The sequence below is a fragment of the Mesoplodon mirus genome (genome assembly GCF_964341445.2).
Source record: "Mesoplodon mirus genome assembly, chromosome: 4".
NCBI classification, from domain to species: Eukaryota; Metazoa; Chordata; class Mammalia; order Artiodactyla; family Ziphiidae; genus Mesoplodon; species Mesoplodon mirus.
The window spans coordinates 48,908,411-48,929,299 of record NC_138979.1 but is presented as its reverse complement, the minus strand read 5'-3'; the positions used below and the strand labels follow the sequence as shown (position 1 = coordinate 48,929,299).

General features: G+C 43.3%; 1 protein-coding gene across 1 annotated transcript in view; it reads right to left on the bottom strand.

Annotated features, from left to right (window-relative positions):
- Nucleotides 1-6,765: 6,765 nt before the first annotated feature.
- AQP9 (aquaporin 9) overlaps nucleotides 6,766-20,889 on the bottom strand; it is a 39,196-nt gene continuing 25,072 nt past the window's right edge. The window contains exons 3-6 of the mRNA XM_082618996.1: nucleotides 16,462-16,599; nucleotides 14,950-15,068; nucleotides 12,959-13,176; nucleotides 6,766-7,792 (exon numbers count right to left, since the gene is read on the bottom strand). Coding sequence (XP_082475122.1) covers nucleotides 7,618-7,792; nucleotides 12,959-13,176; nucleotides 14,950-15,068; nucleotides 16,462-16,599 — 650 coding nt within the window. The 3' untranslated portion in view covers nucleotides 6,766-7,617. The remainder of the gene's footprint in view (nucleotides 7,793-12,958; nucleotides 13,177-14,949; nucleotides 15,069-16,461; nucleotides 16,600-20,889) is intronic.

Below are 20,889 nucleotides of genomic sequence, written 5' to 3'. Positions count from 1 at the left end.
ACCCTGGCAGTTGTAGGCTGCACGGGCTCCCGGGAGGGGAGGTGTAGATAGTGACCTGTGCTTGCACACAGGCTTCTTGCTGGCTGCAGCAGCAGCCTTAGCGTCTCATGCCCGTCTCTGGGGTCCGCGCTGATAGCCACGGCTCGCATCCGTCTCTGGAGCTCGTTTAGGCGGTGCTCTGAATCCCCTCTCCTTGTGCTCCCCGAAACAATCGTCACTTGCCTCTTAGGCAGCTCCAGACTTTTCTCGGACTCCCTCCCGGCTAGCCATGGTGCACTAGCCCCCTTCAGGCTGTGTTCACGCAGCCAACCCCAGTCCTCTCCCTGGGATCTGACCTCCGAAGCCCGAGCCTCAGCTCCCAGCCTCCACCCGCCTCAGTGGGTGAGCCTCTCATGCTGGTGAGTGATGATTGGCACTGATCCTCTGTGCGGGAATCTCTCCACTTTGCCCTCTGCATCCCTGTTGCTGCGCAATCCTCCATGCGCCGAAGCTTCTCCGCCACTATCCCCCATCTCTGCCAGTGAAGGGTCTTCCTAGTGTGTGGAAACTTTTCCTCCTTCACGGCTCCCTCCCAGAGATGCAGGTCCCGTCCCTATTCTTTTGTCCCTGTTTTTTCTTTTTCCTTTTTTTTTTTTTTTTTTTTTTTTTTTTTGCGGTACGCGGGCCTCTCACTGTTGTGGCTTCTCCCCTTGCGGAGCACAGGCTCCGGACGTGCAGGCTCAGCAGCCATGGCTTACGGGCCCAGCCGCTCTGCGGCATGTGGGATCTTTCCTGACCGGGGCACGAACCCGTGTCCCCTGCATCAGCAGGCGGACTCTTAACCACTGCGCCACCAGGGAAGCCCCTCTTTTTCCTTTTGCCCTACCCAGGTACATGGGGAGTTTCTTGCCTTTTGGGAAGTCTGAGGTCTTCTGCCAGCGTTCAGTAGGTGTTCTGTAGGAGTTGTTCCACATGTAGATGTATTTCTGATATATTTGTAGGGAGGAAGGTGATCTCTATGTCTTATTCCTCCGCCATCTTGAAGGTGCCCCCTTGCACATACATTTTAGAACGAGCTTGTAAATTTCTACAAAAAAAGCATGTTGAAACTTTGATGGGAATTGCATTAAATATGTAAATCATTTTTATTTTTGATAGATTTTTGGATAAATTTGGTAGCTCTATTAGGCAATTAAGTAGTTTGGTTAGCTTCTTTATTGAAGCTAGACTCTGTAATTCATGAACTAAGCATGACCCTGTGCAAGTTCTTTGCACCTGAGTATATGAAGAAAACTGTCAAATCTAAGTCAGTCACATGACTTGGATTATTTAAGTGTCAGCAAATTTACTCTCCTGGAGATTTTTCTTCAGCATTTTTTTATGTTAGCAAAGCAGATATACAGCTGAATTTGTAAATGTGAAATAGTAATAGAATCAGCTGACACTTATGAAGAGGAAAGTAAATTCCAGGCTCTGTGTTAAATGTTTCACAGGCATTTTCTAAATACTTTCAACGACACATAGAAAGCAAGTGCTAGTATCATTCCCATTTTATGGATAAAGAGGGTGAGGTTTAGAGGGTCACACAGCTATTCAGCGGTGGATCAGAATTCAGTCTGGTTGTCTGTAACGCCTGACCTCTTGAGGACTAGCCACTCAGCCACCAGCCTGTGATTGCACAGACTCCTTCCATGGTCTTGTTCCAGAGGTCTGTGATTCAGTAACAAAACATCTATTCCCTGCCCTTGGCCCCAGGCTAAGAGCAGGCTCCTGCATCATCCTCTTCCGTGCATGGTCCTCTTTGCTCCTTGATCCACAGAGGTCTTTCTGGCTATAAGTATATCATCTATTAAATTAGAATCTAATTCTCTGTATATCAGCAGATGAGATCTGCCAGCTGAGGACCATCAGAACCTCCTTTGGTAGAGGTAATTTCTTTCATGCAAAAGTTGGGAAGTATTATGCCACTTTTTATTAGCTTTTATTTCTATAGGTCTGAAGTCATTGGGCAAAAAGTATAAACAAAAACAAACAATAAACAGGAAGTATCAAATAAATACCACAACTCCAGGTAGAGAAGCTTAGGAATTTTTAGGTTTTCACTTCCCTTAATCAGTCACTGTGACTCTCTTGCATAGGACTGCATGGATGTTAAATATTTGGATTTCTTTCCACAGTTCGTTTTACCTTTTAAAGTATAAACATTTTATGGAGTGTGCATTTTTTGGTGTAACAAAAGTCACTAAAGACCTTTTCTGCAATTCAGGTAAATTCAAGACTTCCTCTCTTTCTAAAAATAATTTCTTTCACTCCTGGCAGATGGCTACTTTTAGTAATAGTAGACAAACACATTTTCCTTTTGGTATAAAAATGAAAATATTTTGCAAAAATCTTACAGAAGACTCTGATACAAGGGTACAGAACTGAGGTAAACTTGTGCCCCGTGTTCTCCTGAACAATTAGACATCAGAGTAAATCCCCTGTTTTCAGTTTTCACAGATTCCACGTTATTAACTGGGGTTGAAGGACAGTCTCACTAGAAATGTGAACTGTGACTAAATATTTGATGATATTAAGAAATTATTGATAATTATTTTTATGTATGATAATGGTATTTTGTTTTTGTTTCTGTTTTTAAAAAGAATCCTTATCTTTTAGATATACATATTAAATATCCATGAATACAATTATATCATGTCTGGGATTTGCTTCAAAAAATAATCCTAGGGAGAGTAGTGAGAAACAGAGAGGGGGTATTGATGAAAGCATGTTGACTATGTGTTGGCAACTGTTGAAGCTGGTGGGGAGTCTGTTATACTATTGTACTAGCATGATACTATTTCCTACTATATTTAAAAAATCTTCCATAATAAAAAAAAATGAAGGCAATCCCACTGACTTCTGTTAAAGAGTGGAAAATAAAACTGGATCGTTAAGTATTTGAAAGACAGTTTCTGGAAGATACATGTAACTGAGAATTATTAAACTATGGAGAGTAAGAGAAGAGCTTGTGACCAAATTCTGATTTCCTCACTCTATGTCATCAAACTACAGCACATTAGAATGCCATTAATAATAGTAACAATAGCTGCTGCCACAGCAGCAACAGTTCATATTCATTGAATACATACCTTGAACCTGGGAACTGTTTTGAGAACTTGGCATTGATTATCTCACTATTTTTAGCCCCACTTAATAGATGACTAAACTGAGGCTAAGTAACTCGGCTACTGTCCTAGTAGTAAAATCCCGAGAAACCAGGATTTGAACCCAAAGAATCTCACTCTACAATCCATTCTTTCATTCATTCTCCAAACACCTATTGAGCAGCTACCGTGTTCCAGGCACTGGAGCAGCAGTGGTGAATAAAAGAGCACAAAGTCCTGCAAGCATGGAGCTTCTATTCCAGTGGAAAGAGCAGACAAAACCCAACATGCTTAATAAGGAATATGTGTGTTTTACTTATTTATTTATGTTTTTTAAATATATATTTTTAAATTTTTTATTTATTAATTTTTTGGCTGTGTTGGGTCTTTGTTGCTGTGTGCAGGCTTTCTTTAGTTGTGACGAGCGGGGGCTACTCTTCATTGTGGTGTGTGGGCTTCTCATTGCAGTGGCTTCTCTTGTTGTGGAGTGTGGGCTCTAGGTGCACAGGCTTCTGCAGTTGTGGCACGTGGGCTCAGTAGTTGTGGCTCACCGGCTTAGTTGCTCCGCAGCATGTGAGATCTTCCCAGACCAGGGATCGAACCCATGTCCCTTGCATTGGCAGGTGGATTCTTAACCACTGCTCCACCAGGGAAGTCCAGGAATATGTGTGTTTTAGAGATGGTAGTAAGTGCTGTGGAAAAAGATTAGGAAGGGAAGAGGATAGGGAGTGACAGGTTGTCAGAAAGACCTGAAAAATGTGGTGACATTTGAGAAGACCTGAACAACTGGTAAAGGGAATTTCAGGCAAGAGAAACATCAAGTGCAAAGGTCCTGTGGCAGGAGCTTGTGTGGTGGGTTCAAGGATCAGCACAGAGGCTTGTATGGCTGCAGCTGAGGATAGACAAGGAGTACAATAAAGGCAAGACAAGGGAGACCCACATATTACAGGGTCTCTGGAGCTTATGGCGCCCCAGGACCTCCCTGGTTCCTTCTCAGAAGGTCAAGAAGGCCCTTTCCTGCACAGTGCTTGAGAAGGAGAGAGAAGGGCCAAGATGTGGATGGTCCCCATGGTCTCAGGCCTCAGACCTGGCCTCCAGAGTATCCTCACAACTTCTAGGACTTTCAAGGCTCTCCTCTGTTTCCATCTTTCCTCTGCCCTTGGCCGTGTTTCCTGAGACCCCACAGGCAGGGTGTTGAGGACCACAAGGAGGAAGAGGCTGCAGTATGACTGAGCTGTGGGACACCAGGGGGCGCGCTAGAGCCCAAGATGTTTTTAGCAGACCAGGAAAATGTTTTAGTGTCTTCTAACATGATATAAAACATAATAATATAGTCTAGCTTGCCACCAGTGCAGTCATAAAACATAATTTAAGCAATAAAATTTTCTATGAGGAAAGGGGCCCATGAGGGCAAACATGCCTAAAGTCTACAAAAGACATAATGTAGTCCTGGAGAGAAGATAGAGTCAAACTATGCTTGGACAACATGTCCATCCTCACATAGTTCCGTGGATTCTCTCAGCTAACTCAATTCACTTATTCATGTTCAGTTTTATGAGGGCCTTCCTTTATTAATCTTGAGACTACGTTTCTTGATAGAGCTACTCCATTTCCAGCAAGAAAAAATGTTGGGGCTTGGTGGATCAGTCTATCTACCTGTCTGTCTATCTATCTATCTATCTATCTATCTATCTATCTAAATAATCATTTATATATCTATATTTATCTATCATCAACTATGTACCTATTTATTTTTATAGAGACTTAGAGAGTCAGTAAACCTGACCAGGTCTACCACTGTTTCACTCCATATACTGTGATAAGTAAACATGTTATCTCAGAGAACTTAAATTCTCAGTTTGAGAATTGATAAACAACTTGATATAAAAAATTTCTTTGTGGGTGATATTTGGTAGGTTGAGTAATTCTGTTTAACTTATCTAAATACACTTAACGAAGAAGTCTTTGACAAATTACCTGAGATTGAACTAACATCACTTTTTGTAGGTTCTACACTTGAAACTTTTATAAAAATTTTTAGCAACAACTTGTCCCAAATTCTTTATCAGTGGTTTTCAATTGGTGTCCCCCACCACACACACAGAGCTTCTCTTCAGAGACCCTTCAGTGGCTGCATTGGGGGTGGTGTGTGAGATGATATCACAGGCAGGATGAAACTCACATCCTCTTCCCTGCCCTCTTTCTATTTATAGCAGCTCTGGTTTACTTGTGGATACCATATAAGATTTTATTTGAACAGTAGGTTCTGTGGCTAAACAAAACTTGTAAACCATTCTCTGTAACTGGAAGTTGTAATTCTTTTTCCATGATGACGTTTTTGAACACTGACATACCTTTAAATAAGGCAAGTGTGTGTGTGTGTGTGTGTACGCAATTTAAAGGAAATAATAATTTATATCTTAAGGACTGGATTTTTAAATGTGACATTTTTACCCCACATGTTCTGTTCAACAGCTGAGTGTTAACTTTGGCTCTTAAAGTTTAGAAAAGTCCTACAACCTTTGGCATGCTCTGAGATCTCAACTTGTTGGGGAATCATAGAGAAATTCCATCTTTGACATTAAAATAAATGCTTCTATTACGTTTTGTGATTGACAAGGAAGAGAGGAGGGAAGATGTTGCAATTCTACCTCCTAAGGAGGTAGGTATTTTTAAAGGTAGGTATTTGGCTCTAACTGACTTCTGACACATGTCATTCAACCCTATAGAAATTCTCTTGGATAAGAACCTGACCCAGGCAAACCCACTTGTAAACTGGGGAAGGGGGAGGATTTGAGTGTAAGCACCTTGAACCAGAGGACATTTTTTTTTCCATTTAGAAAAACCTTCCTGAGGTTGATTTCCATAAGTGTACTTTTCCTCTTCATAATTCTAGTCATTAATCACCAAGTAGTGTTTAAGAGCACCTGCGTGGATCACAGATTCCACAATCCAACCTGAAAACTCGAACTTGGGATTACTTCTTGTTGTGAGAAGTATAATCCATTCCCAGGGTCTGCCCCTGACGCATCTGGCATCTCTGTTTTTGAAAGAACTTGGATCAGGGCACAGGATTTCATTGTCTTCTCTTACTCCTCTTTTCTTGAATCCAGGGTCTCTTAACCTCCGCACTATAGACATTTGGGGATGGATACTTCTTTACTGCAGGGGAGGGCTGTCCTGTGCATGGTAGGATGGTTAGCAGCATCTCTGACTTCTACCCCACTAGGTGCTAGAAATGCTCCTACCCCAGTTGTGACAACCAAAAATGTCCCCAGACATAGCCAAACGTCCCCTTGCAGAGGTAGTAGGTAGGACTGTGAAGGAGCAAACTGTCCCCTACTGAGAACCACTGCTCTCTAATCCCTGAGGATCCCAAAACTGAGAATCCTACCAGGAATTACCCGGTCACCACTAGACATGGTTCTCAAGGATACTCATGTACTTTAACCAAGTCAGTGTTCTCAATGCTGGCTGCACATTAGAATCACCTGAGATGTTTACCAATGACCAACTGAGCATTAGTGTTTTTTTAAAAGCTCCCCAGAGATCTCAATTTGTAGACAGGCCAGACAACCTCTGAACTAAGTGTACTTAACAATCTTAATACTTATTAAAACTCCAAAAAAAACACCTCACCCCAAATTTATTTCAAATAGGAAATGCCAAGTAGATTCAGAGAAATAAAAAATTCCATGTATCAATCTATTACAGTCTATTATAGGCCCCTGGAGACATTCACATGTGCTTTTTGTTGTTTTGTTATCATCACAAAGCAGTCACAAAGCAGTTGAGAAACTGGATAACTCTGGGAATTCTGAGCTTTATAACAGTTTGACTGAAGGTGCATCACTTGATGTAGAGCAGTTTCTCTGGTGCTTGTAATTCACAAACTTTTTTGACCAAAGTGACAGGGAGGAGCCTGACCAAGAGGAAATTCCTGGAATGTACAATGTTGGAATTGGCAGGGAAGGAAGATCAAGACTTAGCAAGACTAAGTGTGGCCTAGGAAGGGAGGCCTCTGATAATGTTCTTCAGCAGATGAAAAATACGATCTAACATGAAAGATCTAAAGGATCTAAAGGAAAGATCTGCCTCTTTCCTTTGTTAGTGCTTCAGTAACAGTGGGAATAAAACCAGACAATGGCGGTCTTCGTAACTTAGGATCCAAAAGAATGATGCCCAGAAGGTGTGTATGTTCTGGCAGCTGCCAGTCCCACTTCTGGCCGGCCAGGAGGGGCTGGCCAAGGTTTTCATCCAGTTATTAATCTTCTGAAAGGTACAGGATGCATTCAGTGATGTTCAACTTTCCATGTGACCTTAGGCAACTCAACTTCCCTGAGATTTTGTTTCCTTATCTGAAAGATGAGCAGCGTGATATTTACCCCAGACAGTGACTCTAAGGATTAAGTTAGATAATATGTGTGAAAGTGCTTTGTGAAGTGTAAAGCCCAGTAGGTAGCCAATTGTAAACCCAGAGCTGAGTGTGCTATTACATTAGCACATTAAGTTCATGTTTCTCTGGTTTGTCCTCTGGCTGTTCTTCCTCGCAGTCTGGGTTAGGATCCGGGTGGTGGATTTCAATGACAAGAACATAGATGAGGCCTCCAGCCATAGCACCAACAAAAGGGCCCACTACAGGAATCCACCAGAAGTTATTTCCAGCTCTGAAATCAAACAAAGAAATTAGTGATACACCACTTGGCCTTCTTCCTGGTATTACTGCTAGTTATTCACTAACCAGCTAGTCATTTCTCATGCTCATGACTCCCTTTTAAATCAGCAAGAGCTAAGTATAAGGGCACTCACTGTAGCTTGGCAACCATCATCCTAGATTTTGCAGTATTACCTGATTTCAGATGATCTACTCTATTGTCCTATTAGTACTTGTGAGAGAAAGTCCCATTTATTTTCCTTTCAGAAAATATAGTCCCCGAACCCATGGCTACAATTGAGGGCATTTAGGGAAAGTTCAGGTTGATTATTCAGGAGTTGCCTTCCCCTCATCCTGAAATAATGAGTCCTGGGGATTACGAATGGTTGGGAGATGTGGAGAGATTCCTGGACATGATTGGTGTATGAGGGCAATTACAGAATAAACCATCAGGAAACATTTGCCAATAAGTGAATTAAAAAAAATCAAAGGTAGAGATATGAATTACCTACTAAATATAATTTAATTCAGTACTTATATTTTGAGGTCACAGCTTACTTAAACTTACTCTCTGATAAGGACTTTCTGCCATGTTTCCCTCTCCCCTCCAGAAATCCTCAATGTCAGCACATTGTATTGGAGGTGTAGTTCTGAGAGGAAGCAGGTGCCTTTGTGAATTGTCACCATCTCTTTTGGAGATAGAAAATCCATTTAAATAATTCCATAGAAAGGACCATGAGTGATCAGAAGCAAGTAAAACTATACAATATGTTGTTTAAGGATATGTACATCTGAGATAAAACTTTTTAAAATCAGGATAATTATGAACAAAAAATTTAGAGTAATGCAGAGGGGGCAGAGGAAACGAGGAACACAACTATGCATGGGAACTTCACAGTGTTCTATCTGGGGAAGGATTCATGGCTGCTATTTTTATTTTTATTCCTAACAACTATACATATTTCCATGGGACCTTTTGTTTGTATCAGTTTTTTATTAGAAAGGATAATAAAAGAAATAAGCACAAAACAGGGGGCCTGTCCTAGAATTCATGAGATTTAGTTCTAATCTCAGGAGGGTCCAGAAGGTCTTTGGGCAAAGTCTCCTCATCTCTGAGCTTCATTCTTCCATCTGAACAGTGGTCCCTTCCACCTGTATCATCCAAGCACTCTCTTAGATCCTGAATCTCAGATCATCAGTGCAGGCTCACAATAAGATAATAAGTCTTAGACCATAAACGCAGGCTCCGGGGAAGAGCACCGTGATTAAGCACGGTGGCCAGCAGATGTCACTCTTACTGCACTGGAAAGAGGTCACTGCATTCAGCTGTTCTCACAGCGCCCTTTCCCACGCCTCCAAATCCAGGCGGAATTTTCTATGAGAGTCACCTGGGCTTTAAAGAACTAGGAGGCTTCTCTTCAGGTAAGCACATGAAGCAAGTTTAAGCCACCTTATTTGGTCCATCACTTCCTTTCTTCCATCATGTTCCTGTGGCACATCTTTTACTGTCATTTAACAGATTAGGGTCTAAGATACCTGCCAGCACACATGTCCTCCTTTCACTGGCTGGACCCTCTTGAGCTGGATGTGTTGCACCAGGGTCACAGGGCTTAAATGGAGGAGCTCTGATGCGGTTCCCTGCCTGGCCTCACAGGTAAACAAGGTCATTTGCACACTATGATTTGGGGGATGCCAGCAATACATGTGTGTTAATTGCTTACGGTACCGTCATGAGGGGTTCATTCCTTTGGTTAAACTATTTTTAAAATTAACAATACCCCTGAGATCCTTCATCCACTAAGTTATCAACACTTTAAAGTGAATTAGTGAAGACCACTTGCTTACATCCTAATACTTAAGGGAAAAGCAAGGGTCAGCCAGGGTCTATCTTGCCCTTGTCAGACCTGCTGGAGCCCCACTCCCGCTGTCATCCTCACTCCGTGCCGTACAGGGGCAAGTGAGGATCCAAGGCAGTCTCGGTTTTATCTGAGACCTTAGGTGTGGATCCAAACTAGAAAGTCCCCTGAGATGCTTAGCTTGGATGTAGAACCCTGAAAGGATGGGACACTTTAGGGACACTTTGGAGTCCTGTTATCCCTCAGCGGTTTCCTTGGGAACTTTTTGGTTGAGGATTATCAGTCCGTCTAGCTATTTCCTAACTGGTTTCTGCCCCCTCTACTCATTTTTAATCTGTTCTATATAATAATGTCGGATCAATTTTGCTAAATTGAAGTTCTAAACATGTCAAACTTCTGCCCTAAATCCTTTGTTGCTCCCTATAACCTACAGAAGAGGGAGCAGCAAAAACCCCAAAGTCTCATTCTGGGAATCTAGGTCCTCTAATGGTCTGAAACAATTGCCCTTCCAAGCTTCTTCACGCACTCTTCCAACTAAGCTAGATCATGTGTTATTTTAACATTCTGTCTTGGGATACAGAATCCTCTCTGCCTGAAATATCCTCTCTGTCCCCTGTTTAAGCCTGTCCAAATACTACAAAATGCCCCTACTTCCACCCCCATAATTCTCAAATTTGGAGCTACAAACCTTCTCTCAACTCTTGGAGTTAATTAGTCGAATCTCTTTAATGGCACTTGACAGCTTCAACCTGTGTAAGGGCCTATGCTCACTACTCTGAAATAGAACGTAAATAAAGCAGTGAAGGGCAACAACGGTGAAGGGCATCTTTAGCATAGGGCCTTGAGTAAGAAATCAGGTAGCTGAATGGATGAATGAATGCGTGAATGAGGGGGAAAGACCCTGACGCTAACAAGGGACATGGTGCTCAGAGTTCGGCATTAGGTGATTTCAGCATTCTCCCACAGACATGGTCTCCTTCCATATACTCAACAAAGCAAAGAAAACAGGCAAGATCTCTACCTCTTTAGAACCACCATCACTCTTAAAACTTTGGGTGAATCACCAAGCAGGGCTCAAATAGAGGTCACATCACTGTGGGGCACCTTTTTCTCAGGGTCTGTGTGAAACTCACACAGGTGTCTTGCTGGTGGGGGCAGTGGTCTCCTGGAGTCAACCTCAGGAAATTGGGATTAAAGGAAACTCATGGGCCAATTCTGGGCTTTGGAAATAAGGAGATCTTTAACGTATGCTTTTGACAGTCCATTGGAAGAATACAAATGATCCTTCCTAGTTGGCATTTTGTTCAACCTTTTCACGTTCTAGTATGATCATTCTGGAAGAGAGCTCCTCAACTGTGGCACTCTTAACATTTTTGGCTGAATAATTCTTAGTTGTGGCGATCTGTCCTGGATACTGTAAGATGCTTAGCAGTATCCCTCTACTGGCCTCTACCCACTAGATGCTGGTGACAACATCTGCCCCCACCCTCCCCAGTTATGAAAACCCAAAGTGTCTCTAGGCATTGCCAGATGTCCCTGAGGGCAGTATCACCTCTGGCTGAGAACCACTGCTCTATAAATTCACTGCATTGTTTGTTTCTTAAAGATAGGGAATGTGGGGCTTCCCTGGTAGGGCAGTGGTTGAGAGTCCGCCTGCCGATGCAGGGGACGCGGGTTCGTGCCCCGGTCCGGGAGGATCCCACATGCCGCGGAGCGGCTGGGCCCGTGAGCCATGGCCGCTGAGCCTGCGCGTCCAGAGCCTGTGCTCCGCAACGGGAGAGGCCACAACAGTGAGAGGCCCGCGTACCGCAAAAAAAAAAAAAAAAAGGGAGGGAATGTTTCTTGAATCTTTTTTATCCCTCATCTCCTAGGACATGTGTGTCACATAGCATTTATCCGTACTTTTATCCAATAGCTTTTATTGAGGCTTTCTATGCGCCAGGCCACATCCTAGTCACAGCAGACACAGCAGTGAAAACATGGTCAGGGTCTCTGTCCTCATGATGCTTATGCTATAGCAGCTCTAGTGCTGTCTGTGGTGGTCAGAACGGTGTCAGTGATTTCAGTAGCTTGTGTTTCATGATGGTGAAGGCAACCCAAACTCTTAAATAAATTCATCACTGTGTACAGCTGTATACAGGTCAGCCTTAGTGACACTCAAGTGTATGGTTCTCACAGCAGGCATTAAACTAAAATTTGCTCACACGTGTTTTCCCTGCTTCTCTTTCTCCATGTTAGAGCCCTGTTTCCTGGGGAACAAAGGTGGGTGCCTTTCCCAGAGAGAGATGTGATGAGTGGTTGGGGACTGGCCACCATGACTTTAGGTGGGGAACGGTGGGAAGGAATTAACGGGCAAAGTTTGTCCTGGGAGCTTGGTACCAGCAGTTGGCATATTTTATCGGCACATTCTGAGGTGTAAGGCACGGGGTCTTGCCACTTCCTGTGCACAGGCTCTCTTTGATGCCTGTTCCACTAGGCATTTCTTATGCTTCAAGAATTCAAGAACCAGTGATTAGGACTCCGCGCTTTCACTGCCAAGGGCAAGGGTTCGATCTCTGATTGGGGAACTAAGACCCCGCAAGCCACATGGCATAGCCAAAAAAAAGAAAAAAGAATAAGCTCAGCACTCACTTCTTCTGTGGTGCCTCCCTCAACTTCCCCGGGTAGAGCTAATCACTCCCTCATCTTTGTTCCCTTAGCACTTTGTTTCAGGGGTTACCAGAGCATTTGTTACATTGCTCAAGGCCAGTGTCTTATCTGATTTTGAAATTTCCTTGCCTAGCACAGTGACCACAGCATAGGTGGTGATTAAGGTAGATCTGTTGAATGAATGAATGAAGCGAAGCTAACTTGGTCTCCTAGAAAGAGCCCTATATTAGTATCAGAAGATAGAAATTCTACCCCTTTGTCACAAAGTGAATACATAGACAAGTTATACATCTAAAATAGTCACATAAAGCCATATACCAATTGAGAAATTATTATCATTATTGTATAGGACAAACCTATCTCTTTGAATCTATCTAGAGCCTCTCTATCTGTCTCTTTGTCTCTCTCTCTGTCTCTTATTATGTCTCTGTGTCTGGCTATCTCTTTGTTTCCCTCCCCCTTCTCTCTCTCTCTCTCTCTCTCTCTCTCTCTCTCTTTCCTACACACACACACCGTATCATAAATCACCAGTGATACATTCCACACTTATGATGAGGATGCACTTAACCTCATCCTCCCATTTGCACTCTCTTGGATCTCCAGGTCAAAGCACAGCCCTCCCCACTGAGGCACATGTGAACCTTCCTCCCTCCTCCCTGACCGTTGTTACTTACGTGAAGACCTCAAACCCCCAACCTGCCAAGGCAGTGAAAAGTCTGGGACTCAGGTCTCGAGCTGGGTTCATGGCACAGCCACTGTTCATTCCCAGAGAGGAAGAAATGACAATAATCAGGAAGCCAATGACAATGGGCTGTAGGCCTTTGGAGACTCCCAAGTTTCTTGAGTCAAAAACGGCAAAGATGACAATGAGGAGGAGCATGGTGGCCACTACCTGGGGAGGGAGAAAATATACAAGGGATTTAGCTTATATTCTTCCCCCTTGCCCACCTCAAAATTCACCCACTCTCATTAAAAACAAACCTAGTAATAAGTAACATACTCTGGGTGAGCACTCTGTGCCAGACCCTTATTGCAGCAATCCTAGACATGGGTGCTGATATCATTCTCCTTTACAGATTAGTTACCTGCCCAAGGTGACACAGTTAGTGACAGTCAGGTGTGGATACAGAGAGTTCAGCTCTAGAGACTGTTATCTTTCCTACACTATCCTGCTGAGCTACTACCAGCTAAATGGAGAGCAAGCTACAGGCTAGAAAAATGAACAAAGGGGCTCAAATTGGTGAGAAAAACAATGTGAGACATCAATAGATGAATGGGCAAAGGAAATGAAAAGAAAATTCATAAAAGAAAAATAGATTTAAGAAACAAATAAGAGGGAAAAACTGATTCACAATGAAAAACGTGCAAACAATACCAAGTGTTAGGGAACTGATACCACTTCTCTCAGGCTTTCCTAATTAAATTAAGCACATACTACACTTTTGAAAGGCAATTCGTCAGTACTTTAGTAACATGCATTAAAAAAAATCCATAAGATTATGTACTGAATTTGACCCAGTTGGATATTTTGAGAACCACATCATGGAAATAATCTAAAATATGGAAACATCATAAAGCAAATACGCAAATAAATAATTAAACATCATTTATAGTATTGAAAAACTGGAGTCCACATCAATAGGGAAAGGGCTAACTATATTATGAAGTGTCCATTCTATAGTCTATTATACAGCCATTAAAAACAAATATAAGAGCTATCTGGTAACATTTTAAAATGCTTATGATATTAAGAAAAATATGTGCATTATATTTTATACTTGAAAACAGCATAAAAACAAGTGGTAAGAGATTATACAAACAATGACAGCAGGTATTCTGAAGTGGTGTGGTACAGTGGGTATTTTCCCCACTCTCTAGTTTCTAAAATTTCCAAACTATTATTTTACTTTAACAGCTAAATGATAGCTTCTATTTACCAGACACTTATTATGTGCCAGGTACTTCATATGTTTTTTCTCATTAGAACGTCACACCAATCAGTGAGATAAATCATATTTATTCACAGTTTACAGATGAGGAAATGTAGATAGAAGGAGGTTAAGAAACTTGCCCAAGGGCACACAGCTCATAAGCAGAAGAATCAGGATGAGAACCAGACAAGTGATTTTAGACCAGAATAGTTGTGCTATTGGCTACACGACAGATGCTTGGATGCAGCTAGTTTAAATGTCATTAAGGCAGAGACACTTCTAGCTGCCTAGAGAGTCTGGATAAACCTATGCACGTGGGGAGACACAGAAGACCTGTGATACTCTAAGCTCAACTACTACACTTCACAGTCCTTGAACTGAGATCACAATGTCTTTTCTTGAGGCCTCCACGTTTAGATCATGTGCACAAAAGAGTTAGGTGGAACAAACCCCATTTGCCCCTACAGGGGTTGAAATGTCCAGTCATGCACTTTTCTCTGAAACTTGACTGATGTGGAACAAGTGTATGTATTAAAGAGGAGGCGGGAAACCCTTAGTGGTATGAACTTCGGCAAGGGCAGAAATTTGTCAACAAAGCTTGGGTTATGTGTAGGGACCTCTGACTTTGGAAACACAGCCTTTCCTTTCTGATAGGCCTACAATGTTCCTATGCATCCCCCTTATTAGATTATGTCTTTTCACCAAAGTTAGGTCTTTGTTGAATGTACACTTACTTGGTCTGCAAGTGCGTTCACCAGAGACAGATATGGAGCTGGGTATGTTGCGAAAATGTGTGCTGTTGCGTTTTCTCCCACGACGAGCAGTTTTCCACCAGCAAAAGACAGAAATGCATCTATGGAAGACAGAGCTCTGGCATGTTAGTGTCCTCTGGGCAGGGGGGAGGTAGGCCTATGCCAGGTCTTGTGCTGAACAAGTACAGGCGAACCCTCAGGTTTAGCTAGGCAGATCCGTATCATTTGCCTCTTTTCACTTCACAGTATGGTAGCTTTAGAGGTACCCAGAGAACTCCCAGGATAGCATGTCAGAGAGAGAAAGCCCCGGCTGCCCTTGATGGTTCACTCCACGTTTGTGCCAAATCCTTATCCAGTGGGTCTTGGGAACCATTTTTCTTTGAGGGGAATTCTTAGAATTTTCAAGATTGACTAAAAGGGAAAGTGAAGCTTGGACTTGCTCTGTGTAGAGCTCATGATTCCCAGAGGGTTCTCAGTAACCCCTAATAGCAGTCCAGAATTTGAGGGCATCAAGGTCCAGTGAAGATGCCCTTAGAACAAGAAACACAGAAGTCCCAGACACAGCCAGCACCACCCACAGGCCTCTCTGGCCACGGCAGCTGGTTCTCTAGGTTTCCGGTCTGGTCTTGAGTAATTCTTTAGTCTTCTTACACTCTAATTCTTAGGATACTCTGTGGGAAGAGGTCCCTTTCCACAGTGTACCTCTCAGGCTTGGCTCATAATTCTAGTTCCTAAGGGCTTCAGTTTGAGAGTCATAAAGTGTTAAGACTTACCTTGGGTTAGATAGAAGGAACTACTTTAACACTTGATTTTATGGAACCCCAAGGTTTTTTAGTTTGAAGGGCCTAAGAAGTCACCTACTAGTTCAATTCCTTTATTTTCCAGCAGAGGAAACTGAGACCAATAAGGTCAGATGACTTACTGAAGTCACACAGCTACGTACTTAGTTCACATGGAACTAAAGTCTGGGTCTTTGATCGTCAGTACTGTGGTTCCCCCAGGACTGTTGCAGAATGGATGCCGTGGCTGTTGGATGGAAGGGAGAAGAGGTTCCCCACCCAGCCCATTTCTATGCTATGCCTCTTCCTTCAAAGACTTTGTTCCAGATTCCTTCTTTAAGTACTTACTCATCATTCTCCTTGCCACAAGTCAACGGTTCCCTTCCCAGCCAAATCAGAGAAAGCCATGGAGAAGCCAGTGGCCTATTGCTTACTTTGGCATTGTTCACAGTGTAGTGCTGGTTGGGTCTAAAAATATACTTCCTTTAAGTTCTGCCCTCTGTTTAAGTTGTGACCATTTTCATTAAGAGGCTTCCTGAACATGCCCTGATGATAATGTTGGCCCCATTGTTTAGAACTTAGGACTCTTAGAACTACGTGTCAAGTGGAGAACGTTTCCTGTTCTTACCTCATCTCACCTCTTCCTACCAAGTAATTCTGACTTTCAACTTATAGCCAGCTCTCCCTAATCTCTGGACTCAGGGGCCCTACTCACCATAATAAATGCCAAAGAGGGTTGCAGCCCCTACAAAGGCTCCCAAGAGCTGGGCCCCCACATAAAAGGGGAATTTGAACCACTTCGTCCGTCCAAAAAGACACATTGCAAAAGTCACAGCTGGGTTGATGTGGCCACCTGCAAGGAAGATTAGGAAAGTCAGAGGGCAGACCAGGGAGAATTATTGTGAAGGAAACCTTATCTAGGGACTGCAGGCAGAATTTAGTCTTCTAGGTGAGGAACTGTATGTGAGGAGACAGAGGGGTGTGTGTGTTTGTGTGTGTGTGTGTGTGTGTGTGTGTGTGAGTGGAGAGGAAAAGAGGACTAATAATCCTCATGGCATCATTAGACACTGTTTAGGAAGTTTAGCTTTCTCAAAAGAAAGTCAAATATATAAAGAAACTTGTACTCAAGTGGCTCATTTTCTCTCTTTCTCTCTCTCTCTTTCTCTCTCTCTCTCTCTCTCTCTCTCTCTCTCTCTCTATCTATCTATCTATCTATCTATATCATCTATCTACTGGGTTTTGCCTAACTATAAAGCAATAACCCCAAAGAGATTGATATAAACTGTTAACTTCAGTATATTTGTAAGTCAATATACTTATATACTTGTAAGATTTAAATCTATATCTAGTCATTTCTAAGTCCATGTCCAGAGGATATAGAAACAATCTTAGGACTGAAAAGAGATATCTCTTTAAGGGGAAATGGCCCTTGCTTTGTGGGCTGTGCCTCTCACTGAGGTAAGGGGCTCAGTTTATTTTGAGGTAGTCACAGTGTCTGAGTGGATTTTCTGTAGTTTCTCCGCATAAACGATGTATATCTCACACACACAAGTGGAGCAACACTTCCTCCACTCCAGCCTAAACTCTGACTAGAGAAATCAGCCTCTTTGATTCTAACCCAGTTGCAAGGTCAGGTAGAGGGCTTGCTCTGGGGTAGGTTACTGATATCCCCAGCTGGCTTTGCTAGTAACAACAGTAACAACGGTGCATATTGAACACTTGCCAGATGCTGGCATAGGGGTATTACGTGCCCTTGATCCTCCTGAGAACCCAGTGAGGTGGGTACTAGGCCAGTTAACTGCTGAGGAAACTGAGGCACAGAAGTAAAGTAACATTTTAAGGTCACATGGCTAATAAATGGTAGGTCTAGGATTCAAATTCAGGTTTATTTGAACTCTTGGGCCTATGTTCTTTTCTAGACCTTCTTTACCAAGTTTATAAAGGTTTCTCTGCCTTAGAAGGCAGGGAAGAATTTTTCAAAGATCATCTTTGAGCATATGGGCTTGATTCCTAGGGATGAAGGACACTCATATGAAGAGTGCCAATGACATTTAGTGTGGAGGGGGAATTAGAGTAACTGTCAATGTGACCACACTGAAATGTGGACCTCTGGGTTGTGGAAATAGTTGTAAACCAAGGAGTGATTATGATAATGATGATGATGATGACGACACTTTGCCATTTGACCCCCCACAGAACATATTGGTGAGCTTGTTTTGGGAAGCCTTCCCCCCTCTCCCCAGTCGGTGAAGAAAGCTATGCTTTTCCTGAGTCTCTAAGTCAAAGTGGGCTTGCAGTGGGGAGGGGTTCTGACTGCTGACTACACCGTGAGGGTCCTTTCTTCACCTGCCTCTGCCACTCTGGGGCTAATATGAACAAGAAAATGCCAATATATCAAAGCACAGGTGACTTCCTGAAGACTTACACACACATCACCTGTTTTGTTTTACTTTTAAATCTAAGAGAGTCATAATTCTGGAGGCTGGCAGGAGTACAGCTTCCTAGGGAAGCTGGAAACAGGGGTTAGAAGAGGGGAGCGCCCAGGGCAGTGGAAAGTTCCTGGAGCCAGCCCTGTTCCTCTTCTCCCAGAGCTGGTTGGAGGGTAGCCGCCACCCAGCCAGCCTGGAGGAACCCATTGTGAAAGGACAAGGGGATGTAAGAAATCACCTCCAATCAAAAATGTCTCCCCTCAGATGAGTCCACCAATGGGAGAGTTACTGTTTAGCAAGCTCCTCTTCCAAAACAAGACTTGCTGTAGGTAGGTTTATGCTTTTAACCCCTCAAAAACACCCTGAGGCAGGAACTATTGTTCACCTTGACCTTGACATGCTGCAAGGCACTTCGTAGGTTTTCAAGATGTGAAAGTTGATATATGTGGGATCTAAAATATGGCACAAATGAACCTATCTACAAAGCAGAAACAGACTCATAGACATAGAGAACAGACTGGTGGTTTCCAAGGGGGAGGTGGGGAGGGAGAGGGAAGGACTGGGAGTTTGGGGTTGGTAGATGCAAACAATTACATTTAGAATGGCTAAACAACAAATCCTAATGTATAGCACGGGGGACTATATCCAATCTCCTGAGATAAACCATAATGGAAAAGAATATAAAAAAAGAATGTCTCTATGTGTATAACTGAGTCACTTTGCCGTGCAGCAGAGACTGGCACAACATTGTAAATCGACTCTACTTCAATTTAAAAAATTGAAGAAAAAAAAGATACGAAAGTTGAAGAAATAGTCAGAGGTCTTTATTCAGATAGCTCAGACTACAAAGATCTACAGAGGGAAAGTTGTTTGGGAGTCAGAGAGGGTGTGCCCGGGAGGGTGCTTTGCAAAGCAACGAGGAGAGTTTCTCCTTGCAGAGATGCGTGATCACTTGGCTTACCCGAAGGACAAAGCAGAGCAGTGTAGTGGAAAGAACATGAGTGCTAGAGTCAGAGAACGCCACACTCACATCTTGGCCCTGCCAAGGTGGTTGTGATGATCAGATTATTCACATAAAGAGCCCAGGGGGATAGCTGGATTCCCCGAGGCCTGAGATGAAAGTCTTACATGAGCAAGGTGAACTCTTTCAAGGTTCTGTCCTAGACGAGTCTCCTCCCCACCACCCACAGACAACTCTGTGATAGAGATCATCTTAATATTTTATTTGTCATTAAGCAAAGCTATTTTGATTTTTCAGTGAATTTTTATTGCTTATTAAAAAAACTACATCAAAAACAACCGCCATAGTCTAGGTACAAGCTGGCAGTGTAAACACTTCGTGGGGGATGGTGCATAATTAGGGCATTATGAGTTCTGATTGGCCAGATTGGATTGCCAGACTACTGGCAAGTTCACAAGGGAGAGGGCGCGGTAACTGCCATGCAGTAAGGAAATGCTTTATGTTCCACAACCAGATGTCAGCTGCCCTTACCAGTCTGGACCACAGAGTGGGATCCCATTTATGTTTATGCCTCATATACATTGGTTATTTTTGGAATTCCCAAAGAGGGCCTCACATATGCCCACAAACCAGCATGTTAGCTGCAGCCACTGTGAGAAAGTCACCTCCCCTACATAGTCTTCCTCTCCTATTCCTGGGCTGCTGAAGCCAATACTGAGTCTGCAGTGATGTCATCAGTGAGCCAGTGTGTTGTCTGTGCATGTTCCCCCCAGTTCTCAGGGAGCCTGAATATCATTTCCAAACAGAGATGGGGAGATAAGCTCCTTTTCCAACTCAGTGCTACCTTATATCAGCCGGGCTCAGAAACTGCTCGCCTTGCATTTTGAGATCTCACAGTCTCATAAACAATTTGGACAGCTCCCAAGCCTCACCCAGAAGCAGCCTCTAGTGAAAACAGTCCCATCAGTTCTGGCCCTTACTGTGAGCGCAGGGGCTTAGTCCCAGTCTAAAGGCCAGATGGGAAGACTCTACACCATCCTTTACGCCCTCTTCCCCTTCCTGTTGGTCCCTGTCCCTTCTCCTCCTATCGTGACTCCAAATATACCAGTGGATGCAAACAGACATTGACAGCGCTGGTGGTAAAGGGTGTTAGCTACATTAGTAGGGTCTGGGACCAATTTATCCTAAGTAAATATTTGATGAAGTTTAATTCAGGGTGTTATGCAGGTGAAATACTGCAAAACCACATCTCCACCTTAAAAAAAATCGCTGAAAATATGCCTACATTTATATTGCATGGTTTGTGGAAACAACATCTGTGTGAATGTAGTTGGGAGCGTGAGGGGAGGCAGTGGAGCATCCTGCATGCTTATTTGAAGCCAGGAGTGTGTTCTGTGTCTGGTGTCAAGGCCTACAACTGTAATTAAGCCTTGGCACATTCAGGGTGTTCCCCTGGTTATTCTTGTGTCTTAGGTAGGTAGTGCAGTGCTGGGATCACAGCAAAGGCTCGGCACCGCTCATGCCAAACAAACCACATGTATGGGAATCTGTAACCTGGTCTGCCCCAGGATCTGAGTCCGCCTGTGATATGGAAAGGCTGACAGCTAGCAAATGCCTGTTCCAAGTGCCCAGCCCATGGATGCCCTGCGGGGGTCTGGGCAATCATTCTTTAGCGCTCCAGTGGCAGCACTTGTCACCAGTCCAGCCAGCTCAACTGCAGGATCCTCCAGCTGGATCATACTGCCCATAGGCC